The sequence below is a fragment of the Acipenser ruthenus genome, chromosome 22, assembly GCF_902713425.1.
Source record: "Acipenser ruthenus chromosome 22, fAciRut3.2 maternal haplotype, whole genome shotgun sequence".
Lineage (NCBI taxonomy): Eukaryota > Metazoa > Chordata > Actinopteri > Acipenseriformes > Acipenseridae > Acipenser > Acipenser ruthenus.
The window spans coordinates 27,597,662-27,617,140 of NC_081210.1; the positions used below are offsets into that span (position 1 = coordinate 27,597,662).

Sequence of the window (19,479 nt, forward strand, 5' to 3'; positions counted from 1 at the left end):
GGATTTGTGAACTAGTGTGCACTGGAGAATAAACTAGCATAGGCATTGAACCCAAAAAAAAAAAAAAACAGGTTATGTGAAAACTGTTTCAGGGTGTATAGGTTATTCAATGATGTGTAGTTTGACTTTCAACAATTAACCGTGGGGTTACGGTGTGTATTTTCTGTCCTTCCTGAGAGCAGTCTGGATATTTGCTTTTGGAAAATCTTTTGAATTGAAGCAAAAATCTTAAAGTATAGAAAACCCTGGTGCTTGCGGTGAAAAATAATGATGTGATTTAAGTGCTTAGTACTTGGCACAGAATTTTTTTTAAAACAGTTTTTACACTGATTTTGTGATTGGATTTAGTCTGTGGTGTAAAAATAAAAATTATTGCTGTTTTGACTGTCAAATAAAAATGCCCTTGTCTGCCATTGGAATGCATTTATTTATTGCAATTGATTATTTATTTATTGCAATTGATTATTTATTTATTGCAATTGATTATTTATTGACTGTGATTTTCAGTTACCATCATATATCATTTGTTTCACAAACAATCTTAACTTGTTCTGTATTATACACTATCATTATTGCTCCTACATGCTAAATGTTTCATGTTGCATCATTTTCATGAAATTGAGACATACTTTAAGAGGCTTAAATTGCTCCTTTCAACTTGATTGCACGAATGACAACACTCTCAGAAGCAAAAGAAAATGTGTGTCTAACTCATTATGTATACATGGTATACTGTACTTATAAGTCTTGATTATCATGAATCATTTATAAAAGTAAGGTGACGGATGTATTGCCTCTTTTAAACAATTGTAATATATTACACAGACTATAATTAACATTTGGTGATTTGAGTTCGTAGTTTGTGGCTCGCTTGAAGAATGCATTAAACAGAATCGGGGCTACAGCACATCTTGTATGAGATTCCTCTGTCATAACTTAGTGTACCTTTAAATCCATTATAGAGAGGGAATAGTGCACATGAAAACGCTAAAACACGAGGTGCCAGGGCAGCAGTGTGGAGTAGTTGTTAGGGCTCTGGACTCTGGACCGGAGGGTTGTGGGTTCAATCCCCAGTGGGGGACACTGCTGTTGTACCCTTGAGCAAGGTACTTTACCTAGATTGCTCCAGTAAAAACCCAACTGTATAAATGGGTAATTGTATGTAAAATAATGTGATATCTGTATAATGTGAAATAATGTATAATGTGATATCTTGTAACAATTGTAAGTCGCCCTGGATAAGGGCGTCTGCTAACAAATAAATAATAATAATAATATAAAACCAAACTGTTCAAATGTACAGTAAAACACAACATGGCAGCTAAATTGAACAGTGTTGGTTACTGCTGCAAATATTTCAATTTTAGAGACCAATTTGAAGAGTAAATAGCTCCAGGTGGCATTTTAACATGATTGGAATGTTCAGTACTGGAGCAACATAACCAGGACCACTCAGAACGATGATTCCAAATGTCATCCAATAGGAAGATACATGTAAAAAAGGCAATTGAAATAATATGAGACCCCCTACCAAGAACAGACCCGTTTAAAAAAAAAACTTGTACATTATTAGTCTGATGTTCAAACATTATTAAGTTCTATGTTCTCAATGTATGCTGTTTAACATGATTCCTCTTTTGAAGTATTATCCATCTGAAACAAGATCTTTATCTGCATTATACAGTGAAAAAACTAAATTTGTGTAAATCTTTCTTAATAGCATGTAATTACATGGCAGGAAGCAAAATGAGAGGTTCTCTTTATTATGTAAAATTAGGTTTTTCCTGTCTGGCTGACCTTCTGCTTAATTGTTATATACATGCTAATGCACATATTAATAACAAAACATAGACACGCTCGTGTGAAAAATGAGACAGGATCCGAGATCTGTCTTGAGACAGCAATAGGAGTTTCTAGTTCCAAAGTGTCACACACACATAGTTAATCCTAGCCCAGCATCCAATCCCAGATGGATCATGTGCCCATTCACCGAAACAGACTTTATTTATTACACAAAATGTATTTCATGTTTAATCTTCCTGTTTGGCATGAGTTTAAAAAAAAAAAAAACATTTTGTAGGGTAATTCTAAGTGTGTGTCTTTTGGGGGTTCCAAAGTGACCCCACAGTAAAATGTTTAAGGTTATGTCCAACTTGTGCTATAATGCCTTATAATCCAAAAAAGTATCCTTTAAAGTATTAATCAGATATTTACAGTTAATGCAATGATACATCTGCAGGTGACGAGGAAAGGTAAGGTTTTGTTACCCAATGGTACAGAAATCCTAGCAACGCCACAGATTCTAAAAACAGTGTCTATCCATTCTTCATTATTCCTTACATGTTGATTGCTTTCCAGTCTCAACACCCTGCTGTCTGTTTCTCTAATTAGGATTTTGGAGATGATGGCTCACTATATATCACCAAGGTGACCACTATCCACATGGGCAATTACACCTGCCATGCTTATGGGTATGAGGATTTGTACCAAACCCATGTCCTGCAGGTGAATGGTTAGTAACTGCCATATATGACAGCCCTAATTTTAATGATGATTTATTGTATGCTATAATAAATATTCTGGGAAGGTACTTTAAAAAATGTGTCATTGTTACTATTATCTGCAACATACAGTTAGATTAATACTATGGATAGCTTCTTAATACCTAAAGGGAAGCTTACTTTTGTATTGCAGGGCAGTAACTGTGAAAATGCAGCTTAGCCTATCATTTCTTATCCAGTTTATTTATTTATTTTTTTCCAGTCATTTACAAATATTTTCAACAACATCAAATAGCTGATGGCTAAAGCACATAGCTTAATAAAATAATTTGCATAATACTTTTGCAAGAATCTATGATTGCCAGGATCTTTTCTCCATTGGAGACCTCAAAAAACAAAGCTTGAATTAAGTTGGAGATAAGAATCCTATTGGTTTCCAATCTGTTTTCCCAAAGAGGCTAAACTAGCTTGAAAATGCAACGGAATATGAAGCAGGCTTATCTGCTTTGTTTTGTTGGATTTGCATTTAATTGTTAGAGACGACTGGATTGGAACAGGAAGACTGGTTTAAATTGTCATTAAAACTTAGTTTACAGAAATGCGTTTTAATACACTGGTTTTGTGGTGTTGTTTTTACCACCTAGTGCCTCCAGTGATCATTGTGTACCCAGAAACCCAGGCCCAGGAACCGGGTGTATCTGCCAGCCTGAAATGCCACGCGGATGGCATCCCTGACCCCAAAATCACCTGGCTAAAGAATGGAATGGACATCATGCCGAAGACATCAAAACAACTCTTAATGATAGGTAAGACAGGACTTGTATTTACTTGTTAGTTAGCTACCAGTTACTCACTTCTGTGCAAGCCAGTTCCAACATGTTCAGATCTGTGTTGCTTGAGCAGGCTTTCTCCATTCTTGCACCAGAATCGCATTTAGTTTCAACCAGCTTCACCGGAATTATCTTTAACATGTGTATTGTAGAGTTAGATAACATGTAGATGGCTTAAAACTACATACAGATTTTGATACACAGAAGCACTTTTGCTGTTAAACAAAACCCAGACAAAACTAAAACATGAAACCATCTGTGATGATGATGTACTGTAATCACATTTCTTGAACATATTATGATATAAGATATAGAATGCCATTTTTTTTTAAAGTTACTAATTATAAAAACAGTTCGTTTTTTATGGTTTATTTATCAAAAAGAGCTTTTTTTTTTTTACAAAGCATTTTCAATCCTACTTTTTGAATTATTTCTCACTGACTGCCACAGCATGGGTCATCACCCCTCCTATACGTTTATTAGATGAGTGTGTGGTTGAGGCAGGGATGAACGTTGGCAATGTCAATAAGGATAAAGCACCTAAACTCCATTATAATGAATTGATATGTCCAGTCCTAGCTTGCCCTTTAGTTGCAGTGATAGATTCTCAAGACCTTTAAAAACATTGCTGTCACTTTGTACATTTAAAATATTTACATAGGGTTAAAGAGCTAGGATTTTCATGTAGTAATGTTGTCTTGGAGGGAGGTGGCAGGCAGTTTTGCAAAATACCCCCCAAAAAAATCAATCTTACATTGCACAGGACATCCAAAAACAGGCTAAAACACAACAGTAACAAATGAATAAAAAAAGTCAGTGGTGGTGACAAAGATATTTCTGTCGGTACAGCAGTGTGGAGTAGTGGTTAGGGCTCTGGGCTCTTGACTGGAGGGTCGTGGGTTCAATCCCTGGTAGGGGACACTGCTGCTGTACCCTTGAGCAAGGCACTTTACCTAGATTGCTCCAGTAAAAACCCAACGGTATAAATGGGTAATTGTATGTAAAAAATAATGTGATATCTTGTAACAATTGTAAGTCGCCTTGGATAAGGGCGTCTGTTAAGAAATAAATAATAATAATAATGACCCCACGTCATGAAGGCTACTGTATACAAACTCTTAAAGAAAGAATTCTACATGATTTTCAACATGTGGTGCAGAAACCGCAGAAACCACTCGCCAGCAGTTTCATCACCTTTGATAGTGTTAATCTTAACCTGAGATGCAATTGAACCGACAATTGAGGTTGTTTAGTGTTCTATTGCCTCCCTCTCCCTCTGGGGACTGTCTCTGAACACCAGTCTTGACCTGTGGTGGGCTGCATTATCTATGTGGCCTTCACAGTACATCAGCTTAACTAATGCTAATGATTCTCCTAATGACCCTTTTCCACAGAAGGCTGTCTCTGTGCCTTACTTCGATGGAAAGTCATCAGTACAACTTTTACCTGCAAAGATTGAAGTTGAACTGCATATGGGGGCTATATATATATAAACATTATTATTATTATTATTATTATTATTATTATTATTATTATTATTATTATTATTATTATTATTATTATTATTATTATTATTATTTTTAAGTGTTTACTCCAGTCTTTAATTAACTTCCATTGTTTGAAAGAGGTAAAACGCTTGTTAATTTTACAAAACCAGAACCAAAACAACTAAGTTACAGGTGTCAAGTCCACTTAAGCACTTTCCAATTAAAGAACTTTTGTGAAGGTTTCACAATACAATTCTGTTGCACTGGGTTTCCATACAAAGTATACTTCTTGTTTATTCTTACACTTTTATTTGCAAGATGGAAGCAGTAACAGCAGATGCCAACATAACCAAATCTGTTTATTAATCTATAACTGCAGGTGTATTGCCTCTTCATTATTGATTGGGGTCTGTCAATCAATAGTTCATTTAACTGCAGTTAAAACATATTGCTATGCAGAAAAATTCCCCAAAGAGTAGATGAACCGAGTGAATGTAACAGAACAGCATTTTTAAAAAGCAACCATATAAACACGTTTCTTTAAAGCCAGAAATGGAGAGCACAATAGTGCTGAAATTACTGAAGCGTGGTATAATTTATCACTTTCAGCCTGCTATGCACAGATTATTCATTTTAATAAATTAAAGTCAGAAAAATGTAACTTTCCTATTTTTGAAACTACACAGCAGCTGGGGAGTTCAAATAGGTTCATTATGAGTCCCATTTGAGAATCCTGAATCCTATAGAAAAGTGTAAGAAACATGTTTGTATGGTATGCATATTACAAGGTGAATTTTTAAATTAAGCACCATTTTTTTATTATTGTAAAAATATCTACAGTATGTAAAATTGTATACAGTAGTGTGCACATTTATTAGAACACCTCAAGATGTATCATTTGTATCCTTTATACTGCAAGAAAACGTCTGGCTGTGAGAATTTTAATTTTTGGTCAGTAATCAGTGCTATAGAGACATTAAGCACCCGTGTGAGAATGTTAGACCTCGTTGTGCTCTAATTAGACTTCTTAAATCAAGTTATTCTAAGGAGTCTCATGCATTACCATTTGTGGCTATGCGTTCCTCTTCTCTTATTATTTTAAATGAATTGCATTTGTGGTCTATTCAAGTCATCAATTAAATCAGACAATCACTAATTTGCCTATTTTGATGATTTTCCAAGATTTTCAGTTCCAGTGATTTGATTTCATATGCACAACCAATCAAAACTCCAGAAGCAATGGGGTGTTCTAATACATTGTCTCACTGCTGTATGAGACACATTTTCAAATGAAGGGTATTGTGTGGACCAGAAAGACTGTGTCGCGTGTTAGTAGTTTAATAACCACACTCTTTTGACACTGGAACCCATTTGCTTTTTGAATGCTGTTTCAAATGTTTTTACGTCTTGAAAAACGAGAGCAAACATTGACATCAGTTTATTGGAGTTGTTGACTTGTGGTAACATTGAAACAATGTGCATGTTGCTAGAAAAAGTATGTGGGTGGGGGGATTTTTCCACACAAATCAAAAGTGACAGAGTTGAGAACTGTTTGCAATCCCCCCTCACTACCCTGCTGGTTCAGCAGTGAGATCCCACATGTTTTAGTTAGACTTTGAGTTCTGGAGTACTCACAACTTGCAATGCTGCAGTAGTTCTCAAGTGTTTATTTATTTGTAATTCACAACCATAATGAGTATTAAAACACCTACGTCTTCAATCCTTTCTGCCCCTGGCATTTATCGTTACTCTGCTAATATCTTCTAAAGTAGTTGTAATGCATTTCAGGTGTGCAAAGCACCAGACAAGCTGCACAGAGGCAGGTGCGCAAAGCACCAGATAATGAGCTGCACCGAGGAATGAATTACCTGAACAGCCAGCTGCAGCTCACACTTCCTTCCTGTTCGTATGCAATACAAGTAAACTAGCTGATTTTAAGTGCAGTTTGTTCTCAATGGGTGCTATAGATACTGTGATTATCAGCTTGCATGCCAGGTCTAGGATATTCCATGAGGTCACTTTTTAGAATGTTTGCTGCCAGCATAGACCTTCATGTTCAGTGTTTATTTCCTGTCCTCACAGCTAAGCAGTGTGAAATAAAAAGCTTCGTCCCTGCAGTGTTACAGAAGCAGAAGACAAATGAAACCCGCTATGGGTGATATGCAGTGATTTGGGTTCTGTTTTATTGGACGTTAGGATCTATGCAATCGATTTAAAATTAGCAGCACATCAAAGTAGGGTATGAATTACAGCTGTAGGATTCATATAATAATGACTGGTAACATGAGGTACTAAGTCCAAGAATAGTGATAATCAGTGTCTGTGAAACCAGTCCTATAGTACATGCATGTTATTTCCGCCTGCTATGTTCAACATACTCTGCTTTTCAAGACGTAAACACAGTGAAATACTCATTACATAACATTCTATGTTGTGTAAGTAAAGTGTTCACTGGTATATATTTAAAACTGTGGGTAATAATCCGGCAAGCTAAACATTTTAAAATTAGAAAAAAAAAAAAAAAAACTACTGCTTTGCATTTTGAAATAACTATTCCAAGTACTGTGGTTCAGATATTTAATTTTAAAATGAGCATAACTTGCAGTGTATAAAAACATGCATTTTTACAGATTTTATTTTTATAATACATATTACACTCAAATAACAAATTACAGTAATGACAGATCATGCACCAGCTCACTGCATATGGTTTAATAGTAAAATAATTGAAATAAACTAAATTAGTTTATACAGTATGACTACAGTAAGTGCAATATACTGATCAAGAAACACTTATTCTTACAGTAGTCCAGTTCTTTGCCAGCATACAACAAGCAACATATTAATTATTAACAGAAACGCCCTTTGTTACTGGTTGATTGCTGCAGCAGTGTACACAACCAAGAGGGATTTAAATAGAAAAGCTCTTCATACAGCTGACGGGTTAGAAGCACTAAGATCACAAAGGAAGGGGTTCAAAGAGGTGGCAGCAGTAAAGCCAGCAGCAGCTCTCTTCAGATGAAGCACTGCTCAGGAACACAAACAGCGACGCCGGTGGCAGGATCTAGAGTAGACGTCTGAAAAGCAAATGTCAAGACATGCTTTGAATCAGAGAAATGTGCTAAAGTGATGGATGTCTTGATACAGCATTTTAGAACACAGAGACTCCCTGCAGAACTGCCACACTGTGCAGAGGTGTAGATACAGGTGCAGCTACAGTAAGGAAGCTTTAGGACCACCACGTGAGAGTTGTCGTCAGCAAAAGCACATGCCTTCTGGTTAACCTTTTCAGTGCCACAATAAATAAAACATGACTCCCATCTGTTGTGCCACAGTAAAAAAAAAATATATATATATATATATATATATATATATATATATATATATATATATATATATATATATTTAAAAACATTGTACAATAAAATAACGATAACACCAATTACTATGCATTTACATAGTAGTTACATGTGTGCGTGCACATACTTATTGTTGTAATGCAGAGTTGCAATGCACCTTGTCTGATACAATTGTGTACTTGCATGTATCATGCAAAAGTATGTTTACTGTATGACCCTCTTGAAATCATTTTAGCTTGTTTTGTTTTCTGACTGGTTACCCTTAGTACTGTATATGCAAATGATCAAGCAGGTTTGAGGCCAAAGCTGGTCGATGATACAGACGTGTGCTGCATATATTTGCACTTATCATAATGTTGTTATTGAATCATTTTTGTGACTATTGCCAGCATTTCATGATAACATTACTAACTTTTAAAACCTTCATTATATTATTATGTGTCACACTCAATGTTTAGTTCTCTTTGTAGAAAACAAAAGCTGGTGTTAACTAAGCATGGTGGTATTAACCATTTTTGAAAGAAAGTTGTACTGTATATCAATGAATTCCAGTACACACACACAATTAAATTAGTATTTGATTAATATTGTGGTCTATTTACATCACTGACATGTTTAAATCTTGTATCAATCATCCTTCTGTACAGTGACTGCCTTCAAAATGTTTCTGTCTATTAAAAAAAAGTATGAATACTTTACAGCAAATGGTAGTGAGCTGCATATTGGCAGCGTGCGCTATGAAGACACTGGCGCCTATACCTGCATTGCTAAGAACGAAGTAGGAGTGGACGAGGACATTTCTTCATTGTTTGTGGAAGATTCAGCTCGAAAGACTCGTAAGTACACAAACATCCCCTCCAGTGCTCATTAATATTGCCTGTTTATCTACACAGATGTTTTCTTCTTTGCTGTTTCTTAAGCTGTAATTGCACTGTGCAATAACACCGCTGTTACCAACAGTAATGTGTTCTGCAATTTAACTTGAAATGGTTCAATGGAAATTCATAATAAAGTTGGGTTAAAGTTTTAACAGTGATATTTATTAAAATGTTAAAGTTTCAGTCTGGAAAACAAATTTGAATGTGGTGTATTATCCCCTCATTCAAAGGCGGGACACAAGGCAAGGTTACACAGAGTGCCTGTAGGCTTGTGCCATATGTTTGATTTGGCAAAAATCCTTCTCTGTCCGCACTGTTCATGGGGCTCGTTGAACACTTCAACAAGGTTAAATGGTATGTGGGGAAGGGTGTGATAAATATTATTAAGACAGAGCTAATTATACTGTGACAGCACTCAACATATTGCATGCCAGCATGCTTGGTTTTAAGAGAACAGTGGAAAGTTTTACTATACATTATTCAAAGAATTTTGCTAGTTCATTGTATTGTTTCCACTTTGACTTATTGGCTCCCTGATAAACTGTGAACCAGTGTTAACTACTTCAGTAAACCTTCAATGAAAATAGTTTGATTTATTTAAAAACAGTATTACACATATTGTATTGGGGGATTAAACTCTTGTTTATAATTCATACATTATTCTTATACAGTACAGAAAAGCTAAAATGCATTTTTGTTGACACTTGACTTTAGCCTGCAACAAGTGAAACTCAATAAATAAGTTATACATCCTGGATGTATCATTGTACAGTAATATCTTTCTTGTACAAAAGGGCTGCAAGTTCTTTTTTGTAAAGACATTAAAATGTTCCTTGTCTTATTTTTTTCTGGCTATCCATCTCTGGTGCTGCAGTTGCAAACGTACTGTGGCGAGAGGAAGGTACTAACTTGCTGTGTTGTAGTGATCATGTGTGCTTGTTGTGCTGTGATTAGTTTTTCATTTACAGTACCGATAGCTAAAATCATTGCCATGAATGTAGTGATATTTACCATGTTAAAACAAGCATAGTAACAACACACCATGGGAAACTTGTATTTTAATTTTGAATGCATCATTTTTGTTGTTTTATAGCAACAGAACAATACTAACAAACAATCTCAAATCTCCTAGTAGCCTTTGTGATTTCACTGTGTCTCCTGAGGACCAACCCATTAAACCAGCAACCTGATAATCAAACAATAGGTATTGCTTGGAAGTTGTTGGTTTAGTTTTTCTGATTACTTTAAAAAATGAAATGCATGATAAGTGGTTCTGTCATAGCCGATGATTTCAGGCAAGCGTTGAGAATATCACAAAGTACGGATTTGTTGAGAATCAGTGCTTCAAATTGATCTATTTTTCACTAGCATACCCCGAGTCAAATCTGTAGCATGCTGTCCAGATATACTAATGACAATGCACCCAACACAAGTGAAAATCCAAGTATTTACTAATGTCAAGTGCTGTCACAAAAATGTGTTTTCAGCTTTTGCAAATTGTGCTTCTAGTAAATTGTAACTTTTTTTAACGGATTATTATTTATTTATTTATTTATTTTATTTTGTTGAATTCCAGAACATAGTCTTAAGGATACCTGACCATCCACGTGCTGCAATGCTTCAGTGAACTAAGAAATGCAAAGTCATAAAAGTAACAGCAGCTGTTTGATGAAAAATAGATTCTGACGGGTTAAAAAAAATAAGGTTCCTAACCGCACTCTGTTGCAAACAAAAAAAAAAGAAAGAAAAAAGAAAAAATATATACAGTCCTATTAAAAAAAGCTGAAAACTGTTTTGTAACCGTACCACTGTCAATTGACTCTTTTTTTGTGATGAGTGCTAATTTGCACGCATGACCTGGCTATTGAAAAGGTGTTATGAAATGTTATTAATCTTCGCAAGTGTTCTGCATGAATACATATACATACCTTTTTATAGCATACCTACTTCTGTTCTGTTTCCTTTCTTGTGCAATATGTTTATCACCAATAAAACATATATACTGTTCAAACATTACTTTAAATAGAGGAAGGCATGGGTACAAAATCTGGAACCCATTCTAGAAAATACCCAAGACATTCAGTTGCATGTGCCAACCTCTAAATTGTAGCGTTATTTTTTTTGTTGTTTTGTAATGTGACAGATATTCCCAGTGTATTTTTCCAAACTATACCTGCTTCATTTTATTCGTAGTGTACTGAAAATAAGTCTTGTAATTTAGACTAATTACACAAGTGGGATCACCAATACCCGAAGCTCGTTATCAAGATCCTGAGCAAAGTACTGCCCTCAATCAATCCAACAGCCCTGACGTGTTTTGTGTTAGTTCACTTGTCTCAGAAATAAACAATAAAATAAAATTTGTAATGGCAAACGTGAATAGTTTAGTTTTGTTTTTACTTTATTTGAAAGGCAAACTTACAATAACATGCAGCAGTGCCAATTCAGATTATCAAAGTAAAGCTGGCAGGTATAAAATTGCAATGTTACATTTCGCATGACAGTGTTTCCGTCAAATACAGTGTTGTCAGTTTTAGTATTGAAATAAAAATGGAATGAAAATAACTGTTCTTGTTTTGTCTTTGAGGTTTAAGTGTGGGCAACATGTTTTATGTCTTTTCTGATGATGGGATTACAATCCTGCAGCCGAATGAATGTGATATTCAAAGACATATAAAACCGACGGAGAGGATTATTGCAAGCTACGTAAGTAAATGTTTGGTTTAGTTTATTGAAGATTCGTTATATTGTTTTAATTTTATATGCCACTGTTCTTGTACCGGGCACAGTCATGCTACTGTGTTTGATTAATGGAATTGCCTGTGGCAAAAATGACAGAGTGGCTTGTGCTAGAGCACGTCTGCAGGTCACTGACCATTTATTAGAGTTCAGTTGAAAGTGAATAAAGGAAACGTTTGGTCTTTTCTGCTGTAAACAACTTTTTTTTTTGTTGACATTTCTCTGGTGGAAGTACAATGCTCAGAGAACGCTGTCCTATTTGAGAGAGGTGAATTCAGCATGACCCAGGGACGAGACCTGTGCCAGTTAAATGCAGAGTGTTCTTCTTCTCCCGCAGGAAGAGATGTGCCCCAAAGCTGACAGAGATGCAGTTCAGCATTGCATTTGGGCCTCCGCTGTCAATGTCAGAGAGAAGTACATATATGCGACACAGCCCGTTCAGAACAGAGTGCTGATTGTAGACACTCAGGCTCAGAAAGTTGTACAGGTCAGTGTTCATCTGATCCTCTTTTCTCTAAAGCTGTTAAGAGATTGCCTTCAGAGCTTACTGAGGGTCAGAAAGCTAAAATGATGCCCAGTGTCTCCAGGGCAAGTGCAGTGTAATGACTCCAGCTCCCCTCCACTCCATTACGATGAGCCCCAAGTGTTTGCCCTGACCTTGTAGGAGAACCTTCTGCGGAGAGAGAGGTTAATTCGTTCTCTAGGCTCTTTCACACTTTTGTTTGGCGTATGATTGAGACTTGCGAAAAGATACCATCAGTCTTCTTCCTAATAGGTTTCCCAACTTCAACCTATTGGTCTTCAGAAATGGAAGACAAGCCTTTTTTTTCCTCTGCCAAACTAGTTTAGAACCCAATTCCCTGGCTGTTCATTCTGAATTCAAAAGGAAGTGGGTGAAAAAAATCCCAATTTTAAAAAGGGATCTTTACTTTTGCTCAAAGAAAATATTAACCCATGGATCTTATTCCTCTATGCATGAATTATGCTGACTCTGGCTAAGCGTATATTCATTCCCCTGCTTCCCCCTTGCAGCTTGTCAAGAATGATAAAAGGATTGTTGAGATACCAGAGAGGCTTGCAACACAGCAATGTAGTACAACATATTTTCCTAAGTGTAAAATATAGGGTAGCAGTATTCAAACTGGCTCAGTCAATAAAGTTTTGATTATCCTTCATGCCGTTTCTTGTTTTGTTCGTGTTGATTGTCTTTACCTCATAACCTATATTCGATTGATCTATCCAGTGGGAGTCTAAACACCACCTTCATTTAAATGATTGAAAATAGGAACTTTTGTGTATTTAGTAAACTAAAATCTCTCACATTGCATATGAGTCTCGCTGGTGTATCTCTTGTCTTTTAATAGTAAAGATGCAAAGCCAGCACAGGTGTCATTTAGTTCAAGCCAACATTGTACTAAACGAAAATAAAAGTTTTAAAAAAAGATCTTGCATGTTGTCCGTTGATCACACTGCATGACAGAAAACCCCGGTGCGTTTGGTAATGTCAACCTAGCAGCCTGCAGTGAGTCATCATCAGCAGTCATACCAAGAAGGAAAGTGTACTGTATGCGTTAAAGACAACAGCCTGTGGAAGTAGCTAACAGCGCTCTTACAAACCCTTTGGACTGTCGCTTCTGCCACCATGATAAGACACGATACTGTGGGAGTGACAGCCTTCCCTAACACTGAACACATCCTCGAGCCTGCAGGACCGGAAGTGCGACAGCTCAGCCAGCATGACTGCGAGACCAAGTCTTTGATTTTGATATTTCCCTGTGTTTAAGCGATCACTGAAATCATCTTCTCTTGTGAAGGTTGTTGAAACAGACCCTATGCCAGTGAAACTGCACTATGACAAATCACATGACCAGGTGTGGGTGCTTAGCTGGGGCGACATTCACAGGACTCACCCAACGTTGCAGGTACGTGAGCCTCAAGTCCTGTGCCAGGTTGTGTGCTGGTTTTGGTAATGCCCGCTGAAACCATGAGATTACCTTTAACAGTGCTTCTTAAAGAACTGCATCATCTAGAACCTTGACCCAGGGTCAACTGCTGTCTTGAAATCAAGAAAAAATTGACAGGAAGCGCAATATTTTAAACACCTATTGTTGCTCAAGGATGATTACAGCTAGGTTACTATGCATTTTGAGAAAGTTGAAAAGCAATTTCACGAAGAAAAGCATGCAATAGAAAAGCACAGGGCATAAGGAGCAGACCATGAATAAGTAGCTTGATAGTGTCATTATCATTTGTCATGCAAGTAATTTACCTACCCATTCAGCATTCCTTAATGCCAGGGGCACAGTTCTGCTTGAAGAGTGGGCCATCAAGCACTACAACATCTCTCAGCTTATCTTTCTGCAAACATTTGAATGTCTTTCACATATTTCACACATTTGAAATCCTTTAAAAATCGCCATCCCTTGATTTTCAAGCTGTAGGAAAGAAAAGATGAGTTAGCCACAGCACACATACAATAAAGCGTTTTTGTATGTGTATAAAATTGTGTACACAGCAAAATACTTTTCCTAATTGGTTTTATTTTTTCTTCCTTCAATGCAGTAGCATTGTACAATGGCACACATGGTTGTGTAATTACAATGCAAACCAATGTTTAATTACAAAATACAAAAGGTTTGCAGTTTCTCTTGTCTGTTGTACTGTGAATTACACTATATGTATGCTTGCAGTGTAATTAATAAGACACAACCTACAAAGTAACTACCACTATGCAAGGAATCTTGAACTCACAAGGACATTACTAATAGTTACAGTAGTGTTATTATGATTGAACCCATCAACCCTTAGTAATGAAGTGCAACAGTTGTAATGGGCTTCTAAGTGTCTGTCCTGCAAAACCCGACAGGAAAAATGACCATAAATGTCTGTCTCACAGCAGAATTGAACAGCAGTTAGTCAACGAGTCTGGGGGCAGCTGATAGAGCTCTCTCAAGACCAGTGCGCCCAGAAACCTAGCGCCACATTTCAGGCAGGAGGGGTCTCTCAAATCATCTTTAATCCTGAGGTGCGGATAAGGGTCAGATAGTGTGAGAATGACCTACAAACTGTAGGGGAGGGAGGGTGGGAACAACAGGAAGAGCCTACTGAGAGCAGATGTTGGTTTAACTGGTCCCTGTTTAGCTGCAGATCTGCAGATGCAGAACTTTATGCCTCTGAAGTTTAGCAATAACTTGCTACTGCAAAGATACCTGCATTTCATGCTCTGTTTAGGGTGGCGTAATTGATGGAAGGTGCTGAGATTTAGGTATAGTTGTAAATTAAATCCTTTGCAGGACAGAATATCACATGAGAGGAGCAAGACCTAAAGTGATGTTGCATAAAAATAGCCTGATAGGAAAGTTCTTTTTTTTTTTTTTAAACCTTGAAACAGCGCTATGACGAGACAAGTAACCATTTGATTAATGTGTCGAGGCTTTTGACATAATAAATGAATTACTTTTGCGAGTCTCACTGATGCAATTAAATGGAAAGTGCCTCTCGGCTGGAGGCAGCTGGCTTGCATTGGAATGAAGGACCAAGGAAGGGCCAGTCCTTCCATTCATGCTTTAATTAAGAAAACAGTGTGGGTCCAGGTCACTGCTTTAAAAAAAAAAATTAAAAAATCACACTGCACTGGCATGTTAATCATAGCTCAGCACACCAGAGTGGTGCAAAGCATGAATAAGTAGGCTAATCCTCATAGATACACTATATCAGTATATCAGTATGTCATCTAATGTTTTCAGAAAACATATACAGTACATTGATTTCAGCTGAAGTCGGCTGCATCCACATGCGAGGTCTAATGAAAGTGTATTGCTTTATACATGAAGACATGAAAATTATCACAAAAAGAGCCTGAATGGTTAGCATTGTTTGTTGGGCAAACACTACATTCTACATAACTCATTGTGTTTTCCATTAGGCAATGTTTGTCCAGTCCTTGTCAAAAGAATAAATATATAAATAAATAGATAAAATAAACACACATACATGTAATCAGTTTCTTGAAGGTTGTGCTTATATCGAGTGCCAACAAAAAAAAAACATTGCAGTCGTTTATGTATTTTGAGGTTGATTATGATGTATGAATATTTTGCGCTGATACTGTAGAAAAATACCATCCCTAAGCAAATTGAAAGATACAATCCTTCAAGACGGTTTGTGTCCCTGGGAAGCTGCTGCTTTCTGGTCTTTCTCTGTTGTCACTTCCTGTCTAATCCCATGTTTAAGGCTACTGCTTGTTTAAACATTGTGTTGTGCTTCAGGTCATCCCTCAAGCCAGTGGAGGAGAGGAACACCGAACCACTCCCACTCCGTTTGAGAGAGTGGAGGACTTCTTTATTCCACCGACAAACCTCATTATTACACACGTAAGGTAAGATGAACACATGAGAAGTTGTCACTCTCAGTGGCTTCGTCCAGTATTCACTAAGACATCATTTATACCATAATCTCACTTTATCCTGCCCTAGGCCACTTTTTTACATTGTAAAATCACATGCCCAGTTTTTGGTGTGTGTGTGTGTTTCAACAGAATCCTATTTAATATTAAGTAATGCATTTGAAATTAAATCATCTTAATTTCCTTTTTGCATGGGTACTGTGCATGCGAGTCATAAATAAATATATAAGCATGGGTGGGGAAAAAAAGTCTCTGCTTCCTTCACTTAAATTTTCACGTCTAAGGCTAAGTGATTCACAGCTTGCCAATTGCTGTCAGGCACAGGGTCATTGGTAATTAATGTCATTATCCCTTTACTAAATGGTAATAAGTATGAAGTTAAGTGTGAAATAAGGCTGTCAATACATACACGTCAGTGTCTAAATTTCTAATTGAACTGGCTGGTATGCTAAAGTCTCGTTATTTGTTTTAAACGGTTGCAGACTCTGGAAGAGTGAACCCTCTATGCAGAGATGCGTCTAAAAAAAAAAGTCTTTATAAACGTGACTAGAAAAATGGGTTTTGTAAATTCGTTTGTAAATTGCAGTGATGCCAAAGGTTTGTACAGTGTGTTTTTCGGTAACACTTTACATTAAGTTTCTTTAATTACTGTGTATTTACATAGTAAATGCATGTACACTTGCACATAAAGACAATGTTATTATGCATAGTTACAATGTACACATCAAGTACAATGTAACTATGCATATTAACATTATAATTGTGTCAGTACACATGTATTTACTAAGTAACGTCTATGTAAATACACTACTTAGAGACAATGTAAAGTACTGCCTGTTTTTCTAGCAGTACAGATGTCTGCATTTCATCGGTCTTGGTGCTGTATGTATTTGGCAGGTTTGGATTCATCTTTCTCAAGTCTGAGCCGGCGGTGCACAAGATTGATCTGGAGACCATCTCTCGCATCAAGACCATCAGCCTCAAAAACTACAGCTGTGTCCCAGTGAGCATGGCCTACACCCACCTGGGGGGCTATTACTTCATCCACTGCGAGGGGAGGAACTCTACGTCACCCCAGCCTCAGCTCCTCATAGACAGCGTGACTGATTCCATCATCGGCTATAACCAGGACATAACAGGGACACCGTATGTCTCCCCAGATGGACGTTACGTCGTGACAGCCGACGAACTCAACGGGAAGATCAGGGTTCAAACACTCAGCTTCCAAGGCAGATTACAGTCGATCCTAGACCTCCAAACTAGCCTGAGCATCTCAGACGTGGCTTTCCAGCCATCATTTACAGAGGCCAATCAGTATTGCATATATGCAGCCTCTCGATCTCAAACAGATATGCTCTTTGTGGAGCTGTCAACAGGGAGGCTGGATGTTCTGAAGAACCTAAAGGATCCCATCCCGTCAGACGATTGGCCCTGGAGTCGTTATAACAGGGTGGTGAAGGACAGTGGGCTGTTTGGACAACACCTGGTTACGCCCTCGGAAGATTCTTTATTTATTCTAAATGGGAAACAGAACCGCCTCCACTGTGAGGTTTCGGATATAAAGAGAGGTAACACAGTCGTATGGGTTGGGGAGGTATGAGAAGTTAAATAATAGGATTATAAGCAAGAATTTAATGGACTCAACGCTGGGACTGAGCAAGCAAGTATAAATGTATGGTAAAAAAAAAAGACAATGTAACAAATTATTTTTTACTCTGTGAGGCTTCAGTGCAACAGTGATCTACGTGCACTTATCCAAATGACAGCGATACATTATTGCACTTAACACTGAGGTTAAACATAAAAAACTGGAAAAAACTATGCACAATGTACACATTTTCTTTTTTAAATAAAAAGCAAATCATGCCAATGCTGAAGAATATTTTCACAGGTTACCCTTTTTTAATATATGGCTAATAATAATAATAATAATAATAATAATAATAATAAATGCTGCCTGGTATGATGATGATCAGTTTTACTTTGTTTTGACCTAGAATAACACTGTATTTCCCCCTTTTTTAAATAAAAGCATAGATAAACCAGCTACTAAATAAATACATACATACATACATACATACATACATACATACATAACCACCCCCCCCCCCCCCCCCAAAAAAAAAGCATTCTATCAAATACAGCCTGTATGTTTCCATAAAAGCAGACAACAAATTAAGTACTTATGTTATTTAATCTGGCTCCTGTGTAGGGTTTTCAAATAGAATATCAAACCTAAAATATATTGCTAGGATAGAAAATACCCATTTCTGTGCCCTCCATGGAAGCGTACACTATCAAGAATGAGCCCCATTTGTCACTCAAGTCTGTAGATTTGTTGTTTTTCTCTAGCATCAGAAGCGTTTTTGAATGCGTAATGAGACGTTAGCTTATGTTCTGCTCTCGCTGATGAATATACATTTGTATATTAAACTGTGGTTTTCTTAAGACCATATGTTGCCTGTGCGGGTACAATATGAGCCAATTACTGCATAAAAGAAAAAGCAAGTGAATCCATTAGTACAAAAAAAGAGTGTTGTGTTTTTTTAATTATGTATGAAATTGATGTCACCATTCATTAAACACCTCTCTTGTAAATACCACTGCAAATATAAAATCAGTCTTTGTACTCCACAGAAACAGCCAGTTGTTTTGTCATTCGGTTAAGCAGTGTAGAGTGTGCATTCCGTTTGCTCGAAAGAGACGTTATTGAGAATGTTGAATAATCACTCTGCTACGGCTAAAGTTTCTGAACACACAAATCTCAAGTGTAAGTAAGGAACATTAGATTTTTACCAAACTTTAATGAAAAAAAGTAATTGAACAGGTGTATTGATCTCCCCGTCTTGTCTTAATTATTGATTTAAAAGTGTAATTATTCCTCCAACTCGAAATACATCCTCCTCCTGTAAAACCTATTGGAACTGACTTCCAGAAGTTCTGTCCTTGATAACATTATAGCTTGAAACCTTGGGGATGTTTCTCTGGTTTATTGCAAAGCTAAAGTCACACTTTAGTTCAGGTGTTGCACATTAAATTATGTAATACTGTACAAGGAGCAACAGCTGACTGTTTGTTTATATACTATATACACACAGACCTTGAACATGAAACATTGATTGATGAAAACACCTTGTAAAAATCAAGAGAAACACACTAGAGCGGGTCAGTTTTTAGAGCTTCTATGCGGAATGCACCATTTTGTCCTGAAATTACAAAAAAAGCATTTTACAAAACTAGACACAAAGCAACCTGTAAATTGATTAAATGTTTGCATAGA

General features: G+C 36.8%; 1 protein-coding gene and 1 long non-coding RNA gene across 5 annotated transcripts in view; one reads left to right on the forward strand and one right to left on the reverse strand.

Moving 5' to 3' along the window:
- The window catches only part of LOC117431213 (follistatin-related protein 5-like), a 99,433-nt gene extending 81,133 nt beyond the window's left edge, over nt 1-18,300 (forward strand). For 3 of the 4 annotated variants that reach the window (XM_058996355.1, XM_058996354.1, XM_058996356.1), the window contains exons 8-16: nt 2,392-2,512; nt 3,146-3,307; nt 8,879-9,013; nt 9,930-9,956; nt 11,643-11,761; nt 12,132-12,281; nt 13,609-13,716; nt 16,063-16,172; nt 17,097-18,300. In XM_058996355.1, the coding sequence (XP_058852338.1) occupies nt 2,392-2,512; nt 3,146-3,307; nt 8,879-9,013; nt 9,930-9,956; nt 11,643-11,761; nt 12,132-12,281; nt 13,609-13,716; nt 16,063-16,172; nt 17,097-17,799 (1,635 nt within the window). In that variant the 3' untranslated portion in view covers nt 17,800-18,300. The remainder of the gene's footprint in view (nt 1-2,391; nt 2,513-3,145; nt 3,308-8,878; nt 9,014-9,929; nt 9,957-11,642; nt 11,762-12,131; nt 12,282-13,608; nt 13,717-16,062; nt 16,173-17,096) is intronic. The other variant, XM_058996357.1, reaches the window with a different exon arrangement.
- The window catches only part of LOC131699479 (uncharacterized), a 59,268-nt gene continuing 47,302 nt past the window's right edge, over nt 7,514-19,479 (reverse strand). Inside the window, exons 2-3 of the long non-coding RNA XR_009308169.1 lie at nt 14,068-14,229; nt 7,514-7,895 (exon numbers count right to left, since the gene is read on the reverse strand). This is a non-coding gene — a long non-coding RNA (uncharacterized LOC131699479). The remainder of the gene's footprint in view (nt 7,896-14,067; nt 14,230-19,479) is intronic.